Below are 14,899 nucleotides of genomic sequence, written 5' to 3'. Positions count from 1 at the left end.
ACAAGTTGTAAACACTTAACTCTTTTAAGAAGATGATTTTTAAAGAAATAAATACGCTTTGGAAGGTAACTAAGTCCACTAAAAGCTTTACCAAGTTACTACGCGTTTTCGGGATGTATCAAGTTCATGATTAATATGTAACGCATGCGGTTTTGCTCTTGGTGATGTAAAATTGTTTAAGGATTGGTTGTTGATTGATTTTGAAAAGAAAATGATATGCTTAATAGCATGGACACCTCCGTTTTTAGGGAAAACTCTGGCGAAATTTTCTAAAAATCCCAAGACTTAGAAATTATTTTCTACTAAGTATTTACTAATGTGTTTAACTTTGTTTTGGAAGTAAACTTCGTCATAAATTTTGGTTACAAAATTTCAAAGTGTCGGAGGTGAATTTTCGTAAATAAAAGCGGATAAATATATATTTAGAATATATTTTATACTAAAACGCTTGTGTGAATATTCGTTTGATTTGTGAACTAGTTATATTATTTAGGGCAAAATAATGTAACTTAGCAAAATACCATCACATTTATAATTCCAGAATAATACCAAAAATTTCGAGAAATAAATATTTAAGTTACATACTTGGTATTGTGAAATCGAACGCAAAAACGTAGCTTACGAAATATTCCGAGAAATATTTTTACGAAGATATTTTTGGGTAAATATTATTTTGGATACAAAGAGTGAAAATATATTATTTTTGGGAAATATATATATATATATATATATATATATATATATATATATATATTGGGAATACATTATTTTCGACAAATATGTTAAATATATTTTCTAAGTGGAACTTAAAAATATATTATTTTCGGAACCACCAAAATACATGTATAAATACCCCCATCCTTGGGAAGGAAATACGCACATAAAATACTTGAAAAGTATGAATACGAAATAGTTGTCTAACTATTATTTCAAGATCTAAAAATATAATGTAAGTTAAAATAATTATTATTATTATTTTAACAATAAGTTATAACTTGGAATAATATCAAAGTAACGTAACTCAAACCGTAAATGCAAAAGCAAGGCACGACCCTTTCGTCTAATAGACATTAGTACGGTGTAGGTTATCGTGTAGCTGACAAGGTTTGAGTACGAGCACAGGAGGCGCACTACAGTGAGTTCATGTCCCCCTTTTCTCTTAACTGTTTTCAGTTTTATACTTCGGGGGTGGAATACATGTTACAATTAATATAGACATTTTTATACATGGTATGGTGAGCTTAAGGAGGGTATACTACTTAGATCATGTGAGTGACAGGCGCGACACTTAAGGCCATTAATCCTCGTCGTAGGACCGAGGGACATGAGTGATAGATCTATTTGGGTGTAGCGAGCCCACACCCATGAGGCCGGGGCGGCCCATAGTGGTGACTGTGTCTTACAGCCGGAAGCCCGGTGCAACTCCGCTAGGTTTGAGTTTTCCTGCATCACTTCACACATACCAGTGGCTTTGCAACCCATTGGTGATCTTTTTTTCCTTATGGCTACATACCAGGGACTTTCATACATACGGACATATTTCAAAGGTTTATACATACTCTCATACACATGAACTCGCTCAACTTTTGTTCATTTTTCAAACTACATGTATTTCAGGGAATTGATCGGATCTGGCAAGTGTCTGCATATGTGTCAAGCTGCGTACTAAATAAAGATGTCATCCAGGGTCGTAGGGTTTGGGAGGTGTAACTCTTTCCTGGACGGGTCAAATGTCTCCAAACCTCGTTTTATTTAAGGTCTTTTGTTGAGTCTTTGAGAACTCATTTTAAACAAGTCATGGTTGTAACTTATTTTGGGTTGGCGTTTCAAGACAAGCATGTTATGGTATTTTCTAAACTATATTAATGGATGTACATCATGTGTTTTTATCATATAACATTGTTATGATTGTTGCTTTGGTATTAAGAAGTCACACCAAAATAATCCACGCTTCCGCAAAAGCCAGGGTGTAACATCATTATTCATGTTGAATGTAGTAGTTAAACATTTTTCAAATTATAGGGTAAATTATACTTTTCGTCCTTTATGTTTGTAGCGGGTTGTAATAGATGACCTTTAACTTCAATAATTACATTCCATGTCCTTTATTTGGAAAACACATTACACTCTACGTCCTTTGGTCCTAACTCCTAACCTTTCAGTTAAATATGGCATGTGATTATCATGTGATGGCATTTATGTCTTTTTACCTCCTGATTAATACAACCTTATAAATATACCAAGAAAAAAACCCTCATGAATTATTTTCTCATCTCTGTTTTCTTTTCTTGGCCCGTTGAACCATTCTATCTATAAACACAGAACCATTCTATTTGCAAACACACACTACTATATATCATATTCCCCTTGAAACAACCCAATTTCGATCTTTAAAACCTTTCAATCGACTCATTGTTTGTCGATTTTGGTCTAATTTACTAGATTTGGGTTGAATCTAGACTCATGGTTCAAAACCACCTACGCTGGCTAGGGTTCCAATCGGGTCTAAACACGGTTAGGCTAGGGTTTCGACGACCCTCAGACGCCTGGTCTGAACAAGATGAACAATCGAAACAAAATGAATTGAACTCAAACCCACCTCCCATTTTGTCCAATCGGGTCTGAACAAGATGAAAAAGATTTGATGTTCTCCTACGCTAACTAGGGTTCTGGTGACCCTCAGACGACGGCGACCCTCAGGCGATTGTTGTTCAAACAGATTCGAATGTGGTGGTGGTATCAAAGTGGTGGTGGCGGTGGTGGGGTGGGTTGGCGAATAAGCGTAACACAACCACCATGCCACGATGCCGTCGTGGCTCCGCCACCAAGGGTAGTTGTCGGTTGTTTTCTAGAGAGAGGTGAGAGAGAAAGGGATAGGGTTTTAGGTTGTGTAGCATAGAAAATGGAAGGAAAATGAGTATATATTTTAAATACATCGGTAAGATTACTAACCTACCATCGCATGCAAGACACATGTCATTTAACTGAAAATTTTAACCAGGTTAGGACCAAAGGACGTAGAGTATAATGGGTTTTCCAAATAAAGGACATGAAATGTAATTATTGAAGTTAAAGGTCATCCATTACAACTCGCTACAAACATAAAGAACGAAAAGTGTAATTTACCTCAAATATATGAATAGTTCAACATGATTAGTGGCCTGATCCTGGTATGGCGCACGCCTCGCGGTAAAACCCCGCATGTGGAATTTGAGGGTGTGACATTGTGCGTACCTCATTTGCTCGCAATCTGTCTGTCAACCCTTCACAACCACCACAACACCTCTCTGTAGTACATGTCTCCTTCTCTATGTTCATCCCACGATGTCGCCATTGCCCCTTTGTTTGCTAAACCAAGGCTTCACTCGACCCTGATTCCTTTTATGAAATTGGTTAGCAATTGAAACTTGTAGGTGGCAATGGAGATGGGAGATGGAGAAAGTTCAAATTAGGGTTGAGAGGGTGGATTGACACAGGAATAAGTAGGGATGGCAACGGGCCGGGTTCGAGTCGGGTATTGGTAATCCCATACGCATACCCGGTTATAAAATCGTATCCCATACCCGGCCCAATCCCCATCGGGTATTTGTCAGGTAATTACCCGTCGGGTATCAGGCATACCCGCGAGTATCGGGTATACCCATTAGTTTGTTAAAATATATAAATTGGGATTTCCAAATACATTTCTTTGTGATTATAATTATTATATAATTTTATTTATACAACATATAAAATATAAATACTATTATCAAATACATATATTAAAAGTGAATTTAATTTTTCACATTATGAACATACTAAAATAAATAACTAATAGACATAGGTTAATAAAAAATAAAGATATAAATTAAAAAAATTCGGGTATATAGTTCGGGTAAACGGGTATTTGGTTTCGGGTAATCGGGTTGGGTATCACCTAATCTCATACCCGACCCATACCCGCAAAATTTTTTAAAACTAATCCCATACCCGGCCCAATACCCGTCGAGTATCGGGTTTACCCGTCCCATTTGTGTCAGGTTTCGGGTATACCCGTCAGGCTCAAGTATTTTTGCCATCCCTAGGAACAAGGTGATATTAGTAAGGGCAGTTTTATTATTTTATTATTTTATATTTTTTTTTTTTGAACGGCCAACAAACTCAATCCCGAGTACTCTCGGGGCACCCACTGGACAAACGGAGTACTCCGAGAGTAACCCGAGTCCACCACCAATTCCGGGGAAAACCCGGTAACCCACCCGCCCGTAGGCACGACGGTGAAATTACCGGTAAAACCCGTTTGGCTCAAGGATTCAACCCATGTTTCCCTGGGTCTCCTATCATTGCCCACCAATGCCTCACTCTGCACCAAGTGGGAGTCGAACTTGCATCTCTCAAGAGAAATGCAAGCTCTCCACCACTTGATCTAGAGATCATTGGCTATTATTTTATATTTTAAACATCAATTCATTAACACAAATACAGGTAGAATTCATTTGAATTCCAAATCCTTAAAATTTGAGATATGACAATTCCATTCCTTCATTAACCCATTTAACCCTGCGAACCAAATGACCACGTACCCTCAATAAAAAATCTTTAGTAAGTAATCCCAAAGACCTCTCATGTAAGTAAAACGATTCTATGGTTATTTTCAGACAAGTGAAATTGCACTAATTTTAGCGTTATTCTACTAATTCCCTGGAAATAACGTGAAAAAACAGCGGACGGTTAGTCATGCATCATATGGTGGCGTTAATAGCCGAAAGACAAGGGGTACATGCACTAATCAACCTTTGTCCCGATTGTTGAGTGTTATGTGTCTTATGTCCAAGGCTTGATGCAAAACTACTATCGAGTCGAGGGTCTCTCTGGAAGCAGTCTCTCTATTCCAACGAGGTAGATGTAAAGATTGTCTACATCTTACACTTCTTAGGACCTACCTTAGCTTTGCTATTGGTGAGATTTACTGAGTATAATAATGATGAATTAAGAACGGATAGAAGGATATATGATGACATCTACCTTAAAAAAAAATTGGGGCATATTCAAGCAAATCAGCATTACTAAAAACTAAAGTCATTTAGTATAAAAATCAAGTTTCTACGAAAGAGGCACATATGTTGTCCGAGCGCGTACTTCCTGATCACGGTAAAAATAAAGTTTTCCTCTCTGCGGACTACAATACGAGGGTCCTAATATCGTTTTCCAAAAATTACAAAGAAAATGATGACGAACTTAGATGACCCCGGGCGTCTCCACCTATGCATAATTCTACAGCAAAGTATACAAAACCCCTACTCAATTAAGGTCATTAACTCAAACAAAAGGGAAAACGGAAACGGAAAATCCTTACCGCTTAAATATCTTCAATAAACTCAAGAAGATCGTCAACTTCTTGCTTTAACACAGAGATCTTTTGCTGGACTGTAGCTACACGGTTTTCAATATCCCGTCCCCCGGATTTTTTCTCATAAGAGTCCACCACCATTGTGTGTTTTAGCATAATCTTTTCTTGTAAATCTCTCTCCTTCACAACCAACTCTTCCACCTATTTATCAACACAAGCAAAGGTGAATATTATGAAAGGGTCCAAATGGATTGTTTATTTATCTCAAACGGGGCAAGTAAAATTTAAAAACATTAGCAAATGGGTCAAACGAGCGAAAGTGCGTGAAGTGTGTATTTTCAGTCAGAACAATATATTGTTACTCAAATAAACTGTTTTTGTAATCATATTTGATATAATCAACGAAGGCATAATATACAAGAGATATAAAAAAATGCAAATTAGGCTGAAATTAAAAATAAAACCTTGGGTAATATATGTGCAGCTTGTGGGGAAGATTGTAGGATAGCCAAAAGGGGCTTTGATTCTTTGGAAAAATCCTTCAATAAAGCGTCAGCGGACTTGCGGACTGCTTTACTAGCTTGTACATCACCCGTTCTAGAAAGTTCTCTGAGTGAAGCTTCTAGCTTATCATGGATTAATAGACATCGATTGATAATATCTTGAAGCTGCTGAATAGTACCCTGCACCTGAAAAAGGAAAATTTCAGAAAGTGTTTATATAAACAACTAGAGATGGCAATTTCGCCTCATTTACTAAATGGGTCGATTTGGATTGATGGGTCAACGAGTAAAATAAATAGAAAAGTTGGCTATGAAAAGGACGCGGATCGAATGGGTTAAACGAGTTGAATGTCGCCCAAAGTGAATTTCTTTATGCATAAACCTACTAAAAATAGATTATTACTGAAATAATATAATTATAATTATAATCATATTTGAAACACTAAATGTTTATAAAAATACTTGTAACATAATGGCTTGTTTTGACCAGTTAGCAACCCACCCCACCAATTCATGATTTTAGATCATCAATATAAACTTTCAGATCATACTTGAAACCCTAATTCTATGTTGTAAAAAGCGCGTCGGGCGCGCGCCTAGGCGCTCAGGTGCAGTGAGGCGAGGCTATAGCGCCTGGTGGTAGCTTAGGCGCAAATCTGGGCTTCTTTTTGTAAAAACGGTGCTCAGGCGAGCGCCCAGAACCAGGCACAGCGAGGGAAAACGTGGGCTTAATTCTGTCAGGCGCTCCTTTCGTTTTTTATGCTATTTTTTACAGCTTTTTCACATCTGTAAACCATTGTTTCAACTGACCTGAAAAGTCAACCTTTTAACCATTGGATAAAGATGTGTTTCCTTGTTCTTTTTAATCTAATCAGCCACAAGACCATATCATCTTTTTAAAAAATTAAAACACACTAAAATTAAATGGCATTTATAAAAGTTTCTTTATTTATATGTGGAAATGTGTTAATTTTCAAAGCATAATATATCTTGTATTTTTTTCCCTCTGTGGGCGTCTTTTTAAAAAAAGCCCTCGCTTTTTATGCGCCTTGCGCCTAGGCTTCAGACGAGGCCTATGCGCCTCGCCCGCGTCTTGCGTCTTTGACAACATAGCACTAATAATTACTACAAAGGTTGTAAAATGTTGAGATAACCTGACTCGAACAGACCCAACCTGTATCAAAAGTACCTTTTTTGACCAGTTGATTAAATCATTATTCAAACAATATAACTTTTCTACTCTTTTATGAGACGAAAAGTACTCCGATTCAGGCCGACCAGATGCATACCAAAAGATCAGTATTTGGCTAGTTTTACCACATCCTAAAACATTTTATTCAGAAATTCAGATTAATTATTACTGAAACACTAGAAGGTTATATATTTTAGGACAGAAAAGGTTTGGTTCGACCCATACCAGTTTGAGACCTCAATAAGCAACAGTAATATAGCTGGATCTAGGGTTCACATACCTCATCCCATTGCAGTTTTGCTATATATGAAGCAGAAGACTTTGAGATGGTGAAGTCGGCATGCATATAGATGATGCAAGCAACAAATAGGGAGAAAAACCCACATATTAACATCAACGGTTCTGTAAGTAACGAAAGATTGCTGAACTTGTAGTGAACCTGAAAAGGAAACATCCAATATAATATAATATAATATGAACCAACTTCACTTTTGTGAGGGCAGTAAGTCTTAGGAGTTGTTTGGAAGTGCAATACAAAACTGATTATCTAATTAGAGATTATACGGTAATCAGCTTTTGGCGTTTGGATTGCTAAATTCTGACTCTAATTATTTAGGGATCCGGATCAATTATTGAATTCAGTTTTTTACCGCACCGAAACTAATGATTTAAGGTAATACTAAAAGCACCTTTTTACCTTATTTTATGTACTTTTCATATAAATTTCTTACTGTCTGTATGAAGAAAAAAGATGGCTGTTCAAATCACATCACACAAAGATGGCTCTGTATAAATAGGTTATAAGAAAATTATATGGGCTATTGTTGAAAATCCTTATGGAATTTTGCTAAATTCACACATAAGTCCTTGGACCTTATACATCCCTGGACTGCTTAAAAATAATGAAAAATTCCTTTCTATAAAGTTAATCATGCAAAAAAAACTTCCAATATTTTTTAAAAAGTTGAAAAAGAAAGTTATGGTTAAAAATAAAATCCAGGGACTTTATCATGAAGTTTTAAAAGTTGAAGGATCCAATCATGCAAAAAAAAATCCAGGGACTAGTGTAGAAGTACTGACTTAGATATATATTATGTTTTGAATTTAGATACTTTTAATATTGTATAAAAATGTCCGTTTACTTAAACAACCGATCATTTCATTATCACAACATCAAGATTAGAAACAATTATCTCCTACAACACGTTCTATTTCAACTAATTATTTGATCCCGATCATTCAAAATATCATATAATCACTAAAGTAGGAATACCTGGAAATATTGGTTATGCTCTGGCACGACATTAACCTTTTCCACCACAACTGTGGGTCTACCAGCAATATCCAAGTGAGAAAATGTTGTCTGAAAAAACAAGGCATATTTCAATTAAAGGGGGTTGTTTTGTTTTTCAGATTATCACTCCAGCTTAATTAATTAATATCTATTTTGCATTACCTCTTGTGACTGTTTTACAGGAAATGGAACTGAAACAGATATATCTCTTGACCCTTCAGGCAAAACAACCTGCAAAATCAAGAAAAACGAATACGAACCAACTAAGATAAATAGGCTTAAGGTCATATTTGATATTTTCAAAAACATAAAATAAATAAATACCTTTAACGTAAGGTTTTCTACGAGCACGTCATTCATGGGTGAACCAAAAGTAATATTTAAGAAGCGGGTCCCCCCTAACTGAAACAGGTAGTCTTGAAGGGGTAAACCATAACCGATGGTGAAACAAGTTTTCCAACCACCAAACATAGGATATCGAGGTTCAAGTTCGACTAGTGTCTGCAAATACAAGTAAGCAAAATGTTAGAGACTCATTTGCTTATATATTTGTTATCTAGAATGGGTCAAATGGGTAAAGTAAGATAATTTGCTAAAAGGAAGCGTGGCTGAGTGGGTCAAGGTGTATTTTTACTGCATAAAAGTCCTAATCTTGTATTAAAAATAGATTTATACAAACACAATATAATTTTGTAATCATATTTGACACTCATCAATTTTTTTTTGAAAATGTTGGATATGAAGTGTTTCTGATCAACTCAATCAATCTGCCCATTTTCTAACTCGAGAGAAAGATTCATAGTGAATATAATCTTACTTTGCTTGAATCGGCATATATATTAGACGTTGAAATATTGCCAATGGCATCTCTGTAGTAGATAGAATGGGCTCTTGGTGGTAACATGGCAATAAGATTTCTAACAGCTGATGCACCTCGCACATGTGGTCTCGCCTGGAAGTCCAGCCTGAGTATAGTAGCAACATATTATAGCGCTTGGATACATTAGATGACCAAAAATGACATTCGTGAGATGTAAGTAAAAGTCTCTCAGATTAGGCATACGGTTTTATTGCAGCTAGTATCAAACTGATTATTTGACAGCAGCACATAATCAGATAATCAATTGTTTGACTGTTGGCAAATACTTATTATCGTAAAACTAATACATTAAACAACCAAAAAATTATATTCTTCTGAGAAACAGATAAACGTCTTGTGAGATATAAGCTAAGCAGTCAATAGCGGTGCTATAGCGGTTAGCGGACCTCAGGGTGTGTAGCGGTCCAAATAGCGGTGGCCAATAGCGGTTCCGCTATTAGCGGCGCTAAATACCACTAAATACCGCTATAACACCGTGGCCTATAGCGGTTATAGCAGTAACGGTGTTTGATTGTGTTAATTCTTAAATTAAATACTTCAAAGTTACTATTAGTATTTGATTTGCAACAGGTTTTTGATAATGGAATGATATTACTATGAATTTTGATATTACTATTAATATTTTTCAAAGATATATTTTTATATATATATATAAATACATAAATTATGCATGGTATAAAAATTACCGCTATATCACCGCTATACCACCGCTATAACCTATATATCATATAGCGGACCTTGACCGCTATTCGATTTTGGACCGCTTTAACTGCATAGGATATAAGTAAAAATCTCGTAAATTCAGGAAAACTTATTACTCTTTGTCTCTTTGATAATCAGTTTTATTGTAGCTAATATGAAACTGGTTACTTCGCCAAAAGCAGAATCGTCTATCATAAGTCCAAACATTTTAAACTAATCTAGTGCACTCTTGGTCACAATATAAAGAAAACCAGTTTTAAAAAAGATTACAAAATCTAATGTATTACCTTGAAAATTCACCCGTGCTCCGAGCACCACCATGGATTATGTTATAATGTTCAGTCACTTGTACATTGCCCCAATGTGAGATTTCTATTTCTCTCACCAGCTCTTTTGCTACCACAAACGGCTTGTTACTTGGAAAATGTACAATTACCGGCGAGTATGAAAAAGCAGCAAGTTTCTCATAAGGACCATACTTAATCTCCGAGCCAGAAAACTTGGTGTTTTCAAGTTTTGTATAAGATTCGACACTTTCACTTGGAAGTTTAACAGTAAGCGACTGGACCTTAACATTATACGGCGATGTAAAATGTGCACTATCCTGGAATAAGAAGAGCTGGGATTCAGCTTGAGTGATTTTCTCGGGAAATGGTCGCAGCACATGGGTGAAAACCGCCAAAACATCGATGTTTAAGCTTTCTCCTTTACCCAGTTCCTTGGGCAGAGATGCAGCATACCAAATTAACGATGGCGGTGAATCATCAGGCTGTTTGATCTTGATTGGTAGATTGGTAGCTGCACCTCTTGTTTTTCCTTTTCCTTCGGTACTAACAGCAGCCAAAAGTGCTAAATTATTTGCTTGGTGTTCGGGAAAGGTCAAAGATACCTCCGAAACTGGATCAGTACCCGTATTCTCCACCTGAAAATGTAAAGAACTAATCAAATGTGGTGCTAGAAACTTATACATAAGATGATCCAAGAGGCTGTTTGGCAACTTCTGAATGGTTAAGTGCTGAACCAGTAAGAGGTCTAAACCATTAAGTGCTGAACTAATAAGAGGTCTGAACCATTAAGAGCCAGTATAATGCTTAACCGTTCAGAGGCAAATGTCTGACCAATTCAGATTAGAGGTCTTAACCATTCAGACTCAGTATAATACTTAACCATTCAGAGGCAAATGTCTAAACCATTCAGACATCTGCTCGAGAAACAAACAGTCCGAACCAAGTGGTCTGAACGACTAAGAGCTAAACAAACAGCCCCCCAAATGTTTTTATCAGCACGCACCTTAAAGGTCAATGTCACCCGCACAATCTGTGAAGTCAGATCAATCTGCAACAGGAGATGATATACTGTCAGGTGATAACTACCATACAAACAATGATAAATTTTAAACAATATATACAGTTTTTGTCTGCAACTTTTGGCAAAACATATTGTCCACACAACACTAGATTCATAATAAAACTGAGTATCGTAAGTTTACAATCTACATAGTACACAAATGCAATCAAATCGAGCTGAAATTGTACAAAAAACAGTTGAGCGAAACATAATAATGAAGATATCGGATCTAATTATAAGAATTAGCGGGAAAATTGAAAATAAAATGAGGTGATAGGAACAGAGGATGGTTTACCCGTCGATCAAGCTTGGAGATGACCAGATCGGAAAGTGCAGGGGCAAAATGCATGGAAAATACTAGTAAAACGAGCAGATCAAATCGAAAGCTACTCATGATTCTTCTTCTTTCTCAAGTATCAAATGTGTTGAATTTAGGGTTTATGATATTGACGAAAACGGAGTAAATTAGGACTGGTCCTATGCAAGACCAGTAAGGTGTGCTGTTTGTTTTTTCTGTAGGAAAACGTCTGCAAAGTCAGTAAGTCATGGTTGTTTTAACGTGCGCCTATGGCTGCGCAATTTAGCTTATAAATCTATCTATTACACAAGTTAAATGAACTAGTGGTATGAAAACCGCATTACGCCGGTAGCTGTTGTTCTATGCTATGCGATAGGAATTTAATTGGTATCGTTTCATCTCGTTATATTACAGTACCGATGGTCGTTATAGCAACTGAAAAAGGAAAAATAAAAAAAATAAAATCGTGATATGACCAAAGGAATATCAACGTGTGATCTACATCGATTCAAAACACTTATTTGATAGGAATCGGTTCGGTTTGTCAGGGTACCATCACAATACTGGCATGAACTCATGTACCATATATAAACAAACAAAATGTACAAAGAAACGCATGAAAAAATTAAACAAATTTACGAATTTAGTTTTTTTTAATTATATAGCATACAAAAAAGTAAAAAAAAAAAAATATGTCACGTGGCAACTTCTTAGTGGGCCAACCGCCACACGGCAACTTCTTAAGGCTGCGGGGAGTGGAGGGGATTGGGTTGGGGACATTGGTCGACATGTGGCGAGAGTAGGATCCATAAGCTTAAGGTGAAAAATGAGGGGTGTGGTGTGGCGTGTCTTAGCTTGGCGTGGCCAGCCATGTGAATTTTTTTTTTAGTTAAAGTAGCCAACCAAAGTCAGCCATATTGAACCAGCCAACCAAAGTCAGCCAAGTCACCCTGCCCCCGCCCCCCGCCCCACGCCTAGCTGAATACTCACGCCAAAGGGGCAACGCCAACCCAAAGTAGAGCAGCTGGCGTTGAAGGACATAGTCCGCCCCAACCAACGCCCACTCCCCACTCCCCACAGCCTAAGCCTAATTTGTCTATCACCGTTCATTGTGTTTGTTTTTTTAATATATAGATAGTTTTCTTTTTAATTATATAGCATACAGAAAAGTAAAAAAAAATATGTCATGTAGCAACTTCTTAGTGGGTCAACCGCCACATGGCAAGTTCTTAAGGCTGCAGGGAGTGGAGGGGCTTGGGTTGGGGACATTGCTCGACATGTGGCGAGGGTAGGATCCATAAGCTTAAGGTGAAAAATGAGGGGTGTGGTGTGGCGTGTCTTAGCTTGGCGTGACCAGCCATGTGATTTTTTTTTAGTTAAAGTAGCCAACTAAAGTCAGCTATATTGAACCAGCCAACCAAAGTCAGCCAAGTCACCCTGCCCCTGCCCCCGCCCCCGCCTAGCTGAATACCCACGCCAAAGGGGCAACGCCAACCCGTAGTGGAGCAGCTGGCGTTGAAGGACATCCCCCGCCCTAACCAACAACCCACTCCCCACAGCCTAATCGTAATTTGTCAATCACTGTTCATTGTGTTTGTTTTTTAATATATAGATAATATATAGATAATGTAGGAATAGCCACTTGGTAGCAGATGTGCAACCCTAAACCAAGCTTGAAACTAAATCCGACAACCCTACCTGACCTGAATCTAGGTCGAACCTGCGACACCCGGCTATTTTAAGTTTGTACTATACTAGTATGACACGTGTTATGAATATATGAAGGCACTAAATTATTAAATATGACGTTAATATAAGGTATTTGAAGTGTTGGTAAATCTGAACTTTGTTAAATAAATAATAAGATAAACGCTTATCGCGTATCGAACAAAATACGAAATGAACGCCGGTGACCGTCCGGATAATGTTAAATCCTATAAATATTCCGCTATGATTAAAATATGATTTTAAATCATATTCGTGTAGAAAAATTAATTAAAACGCTTAAAATCCTTATTTTGCGAATTTAAGCACGTACTGCTTAACACCGCGCGTATACTGCGAAATACAGACAACATAGCCAGTCTGTGCGAACAAAATATTGTTCAACAATATTATGGCGAGTTAACTTTTATAGAACGATAAAATAATTTTAAACGCCTTAAAACGCAGTTAAAACGCGAAATAAAATGTCCGGTAGTCAGTTAAATACATTTATATGTATGAATATGTGTATGTATAGATTAAGAGAGAGAAAAATGTGTGTTTATGGGTAAGGTGGCGGTGTCGGAAAAGAGAAATAATTTAGGGATCAGTCAAGATTGAGCGACATCATCTCCTAAATTAGAAGATCCGCCAGCTCATTGCTAGCCTGTTTTCCAGCCAAAGTTTTACTACGTTTCCTTTTTCTTCATCTTGTAATTGTGTATAAATTATGTTCGTTTCTCCGGTGTAAAACATCACAAAGCAATATCACAGTACAATTAAGCCTTCTTTATTTCTTTACTTGTCAAGATGGTATCAAAGCAGTGTTTCTGATTCTTGAACATTTTGCACATCATCTACAATCTATCCCATCCAATCCAACCTCAAACCAGAAAAACACGATAATCAAAATCAAAATCAACTCCGAAAAACGAACCAACTATGCCGATAATCAAAATAAAAAACCCCACTAAACCAACAGCAGCAGCTTCAATTTTGGGTTTGCACACTCTGTTCAACAGCCGCACACGTTGTGACAGCCCTCGCAATTCCAGGTATCCGTACGATTAATTAATAATTAATTTATGCTTAATGACTGTGCTTGATTTCAATTATGATTAAACTGCTTTATGTTTTCTGATACATACATACTCATGCATCACACTTTATACTGTCACTCTATTATTTACACACAAACATTAGTGACAACTTGATGCACAAAAGCACAGTTAGCACAGTGAGCGGATAACCCAGTAAACATGCTGACAATGCCAGCACCTAGACAGACAATATTTTTTAGGCCAGTATGAGCCATAGTTAGAATACTACACTAGTAGGGAGTGTAGGGAGGTGAGGACCATAAAACTGCGTCACTAGGTGATAGTTATAGTGCCCAGAAGTGCCTAAAACATACTTTAAGTGCAGAATTATGCACTAAATAACCAAAATTCAGCATTTAACAATGCTAGTAAAATGCAAAAACTTGGCAAAATAGTCCTAGATACTTTCCAAAGTGTTGGGAGTTTAATGTGTCACTAAAAATGATATAAAAGACACTTTGTCGACTAATTTAGCACTTTAACGGATCAACAACCAACCAAACAACCGGACTTTACCCGAAACATAAAAATATTGCCAAATACATTGTTT

The 14,899-nt window shown here is 36.9% G+C and overlaps 1 protein-coding gene across 1 annotated transcript; it reads right to left on the bottom strand.

The window, feature by feature from the left end:
- Positions 1-5,024: 5,024 nt before the first annotated feature.
- Positions 5,025-11,775, bottom strand: LOC110912673 (dolichyl-diphosphooligosaccharide--protein glycosyltransferase subunit 1A). The gene is made up of 11 exons (XM_022157449.2): positions 11,543-11,775; positions 11,191-11,235; positions 10,188-10,822; positions 9,136-9,283; positions 8,643-8,819; positions 8,481-8,549; positions 8,298-8,387; positions 7,305-7,463; positions 5,794-6,018; positions 5,336-5,530; positions 5,025-5,253 (listed from the first exon to the last, which is right to left on the bottom strand). The coding sequence occupies exons 1-10, from the start codon at positions 11,639-11,641 to the stop codon at positions 5,339-5,341; spliced, it is 1,839 nt and encodes a 612-aa protein (XP_022013141.1). The 5' UTR covers positions 11,642-11,775; the 3' UTR covers positions 5,025-5,253; positions 5,336-5,338.
- Between the last annotated feature and the right edge of the window lie 3,124 nt (positions 11,776-14,899).

The sequence above is a fragment of the Helianthus annuus genome, chromosome 15 (genome assembly GCF_002127325.2).
Source record: "Helianthus annuus cultivar XRQ/B chromosome 15, HanXRQr2.0-SUNRISE, whole genome shotgun sequence".
Classification (NCBI taxonomy): Eukaryota; Viridiplantae; Streptophyta; class Magnoliopsida; order Asterales; family Asteraceae; genus Helianthus; species Helianthus annuus.
Note: the sequence above shows the minus strand (reverse complement) of the source record. Positions and strands in the feature narration are given on the sequence as shown.

Bases quoted from the DNA above. Each gene is read 5' to 3' on its own strand.
- LOC110912673 (XM_022157449.2), bottom strand. From the start codon at position 11,641: ATGAGTAGCTTTCGATTTGATCTGCTCGTTTTACTAGTATTTTCCATG. The intron at 8,550-8,642 runs GTATTTATTTAT...TTGATTTTGCAG, and splicing joins TAGAAAACCTTACGTTAAAG to GTTGTTTTGCCTGAAGGGTC. The intron at 8,388-8,480 runs GTAATGCAAAAT...TTGTTTTTTCAG, and splicing joins CTGTAAAACAGTCACAAGAG to ACAACATTTTCTCACTTGGA.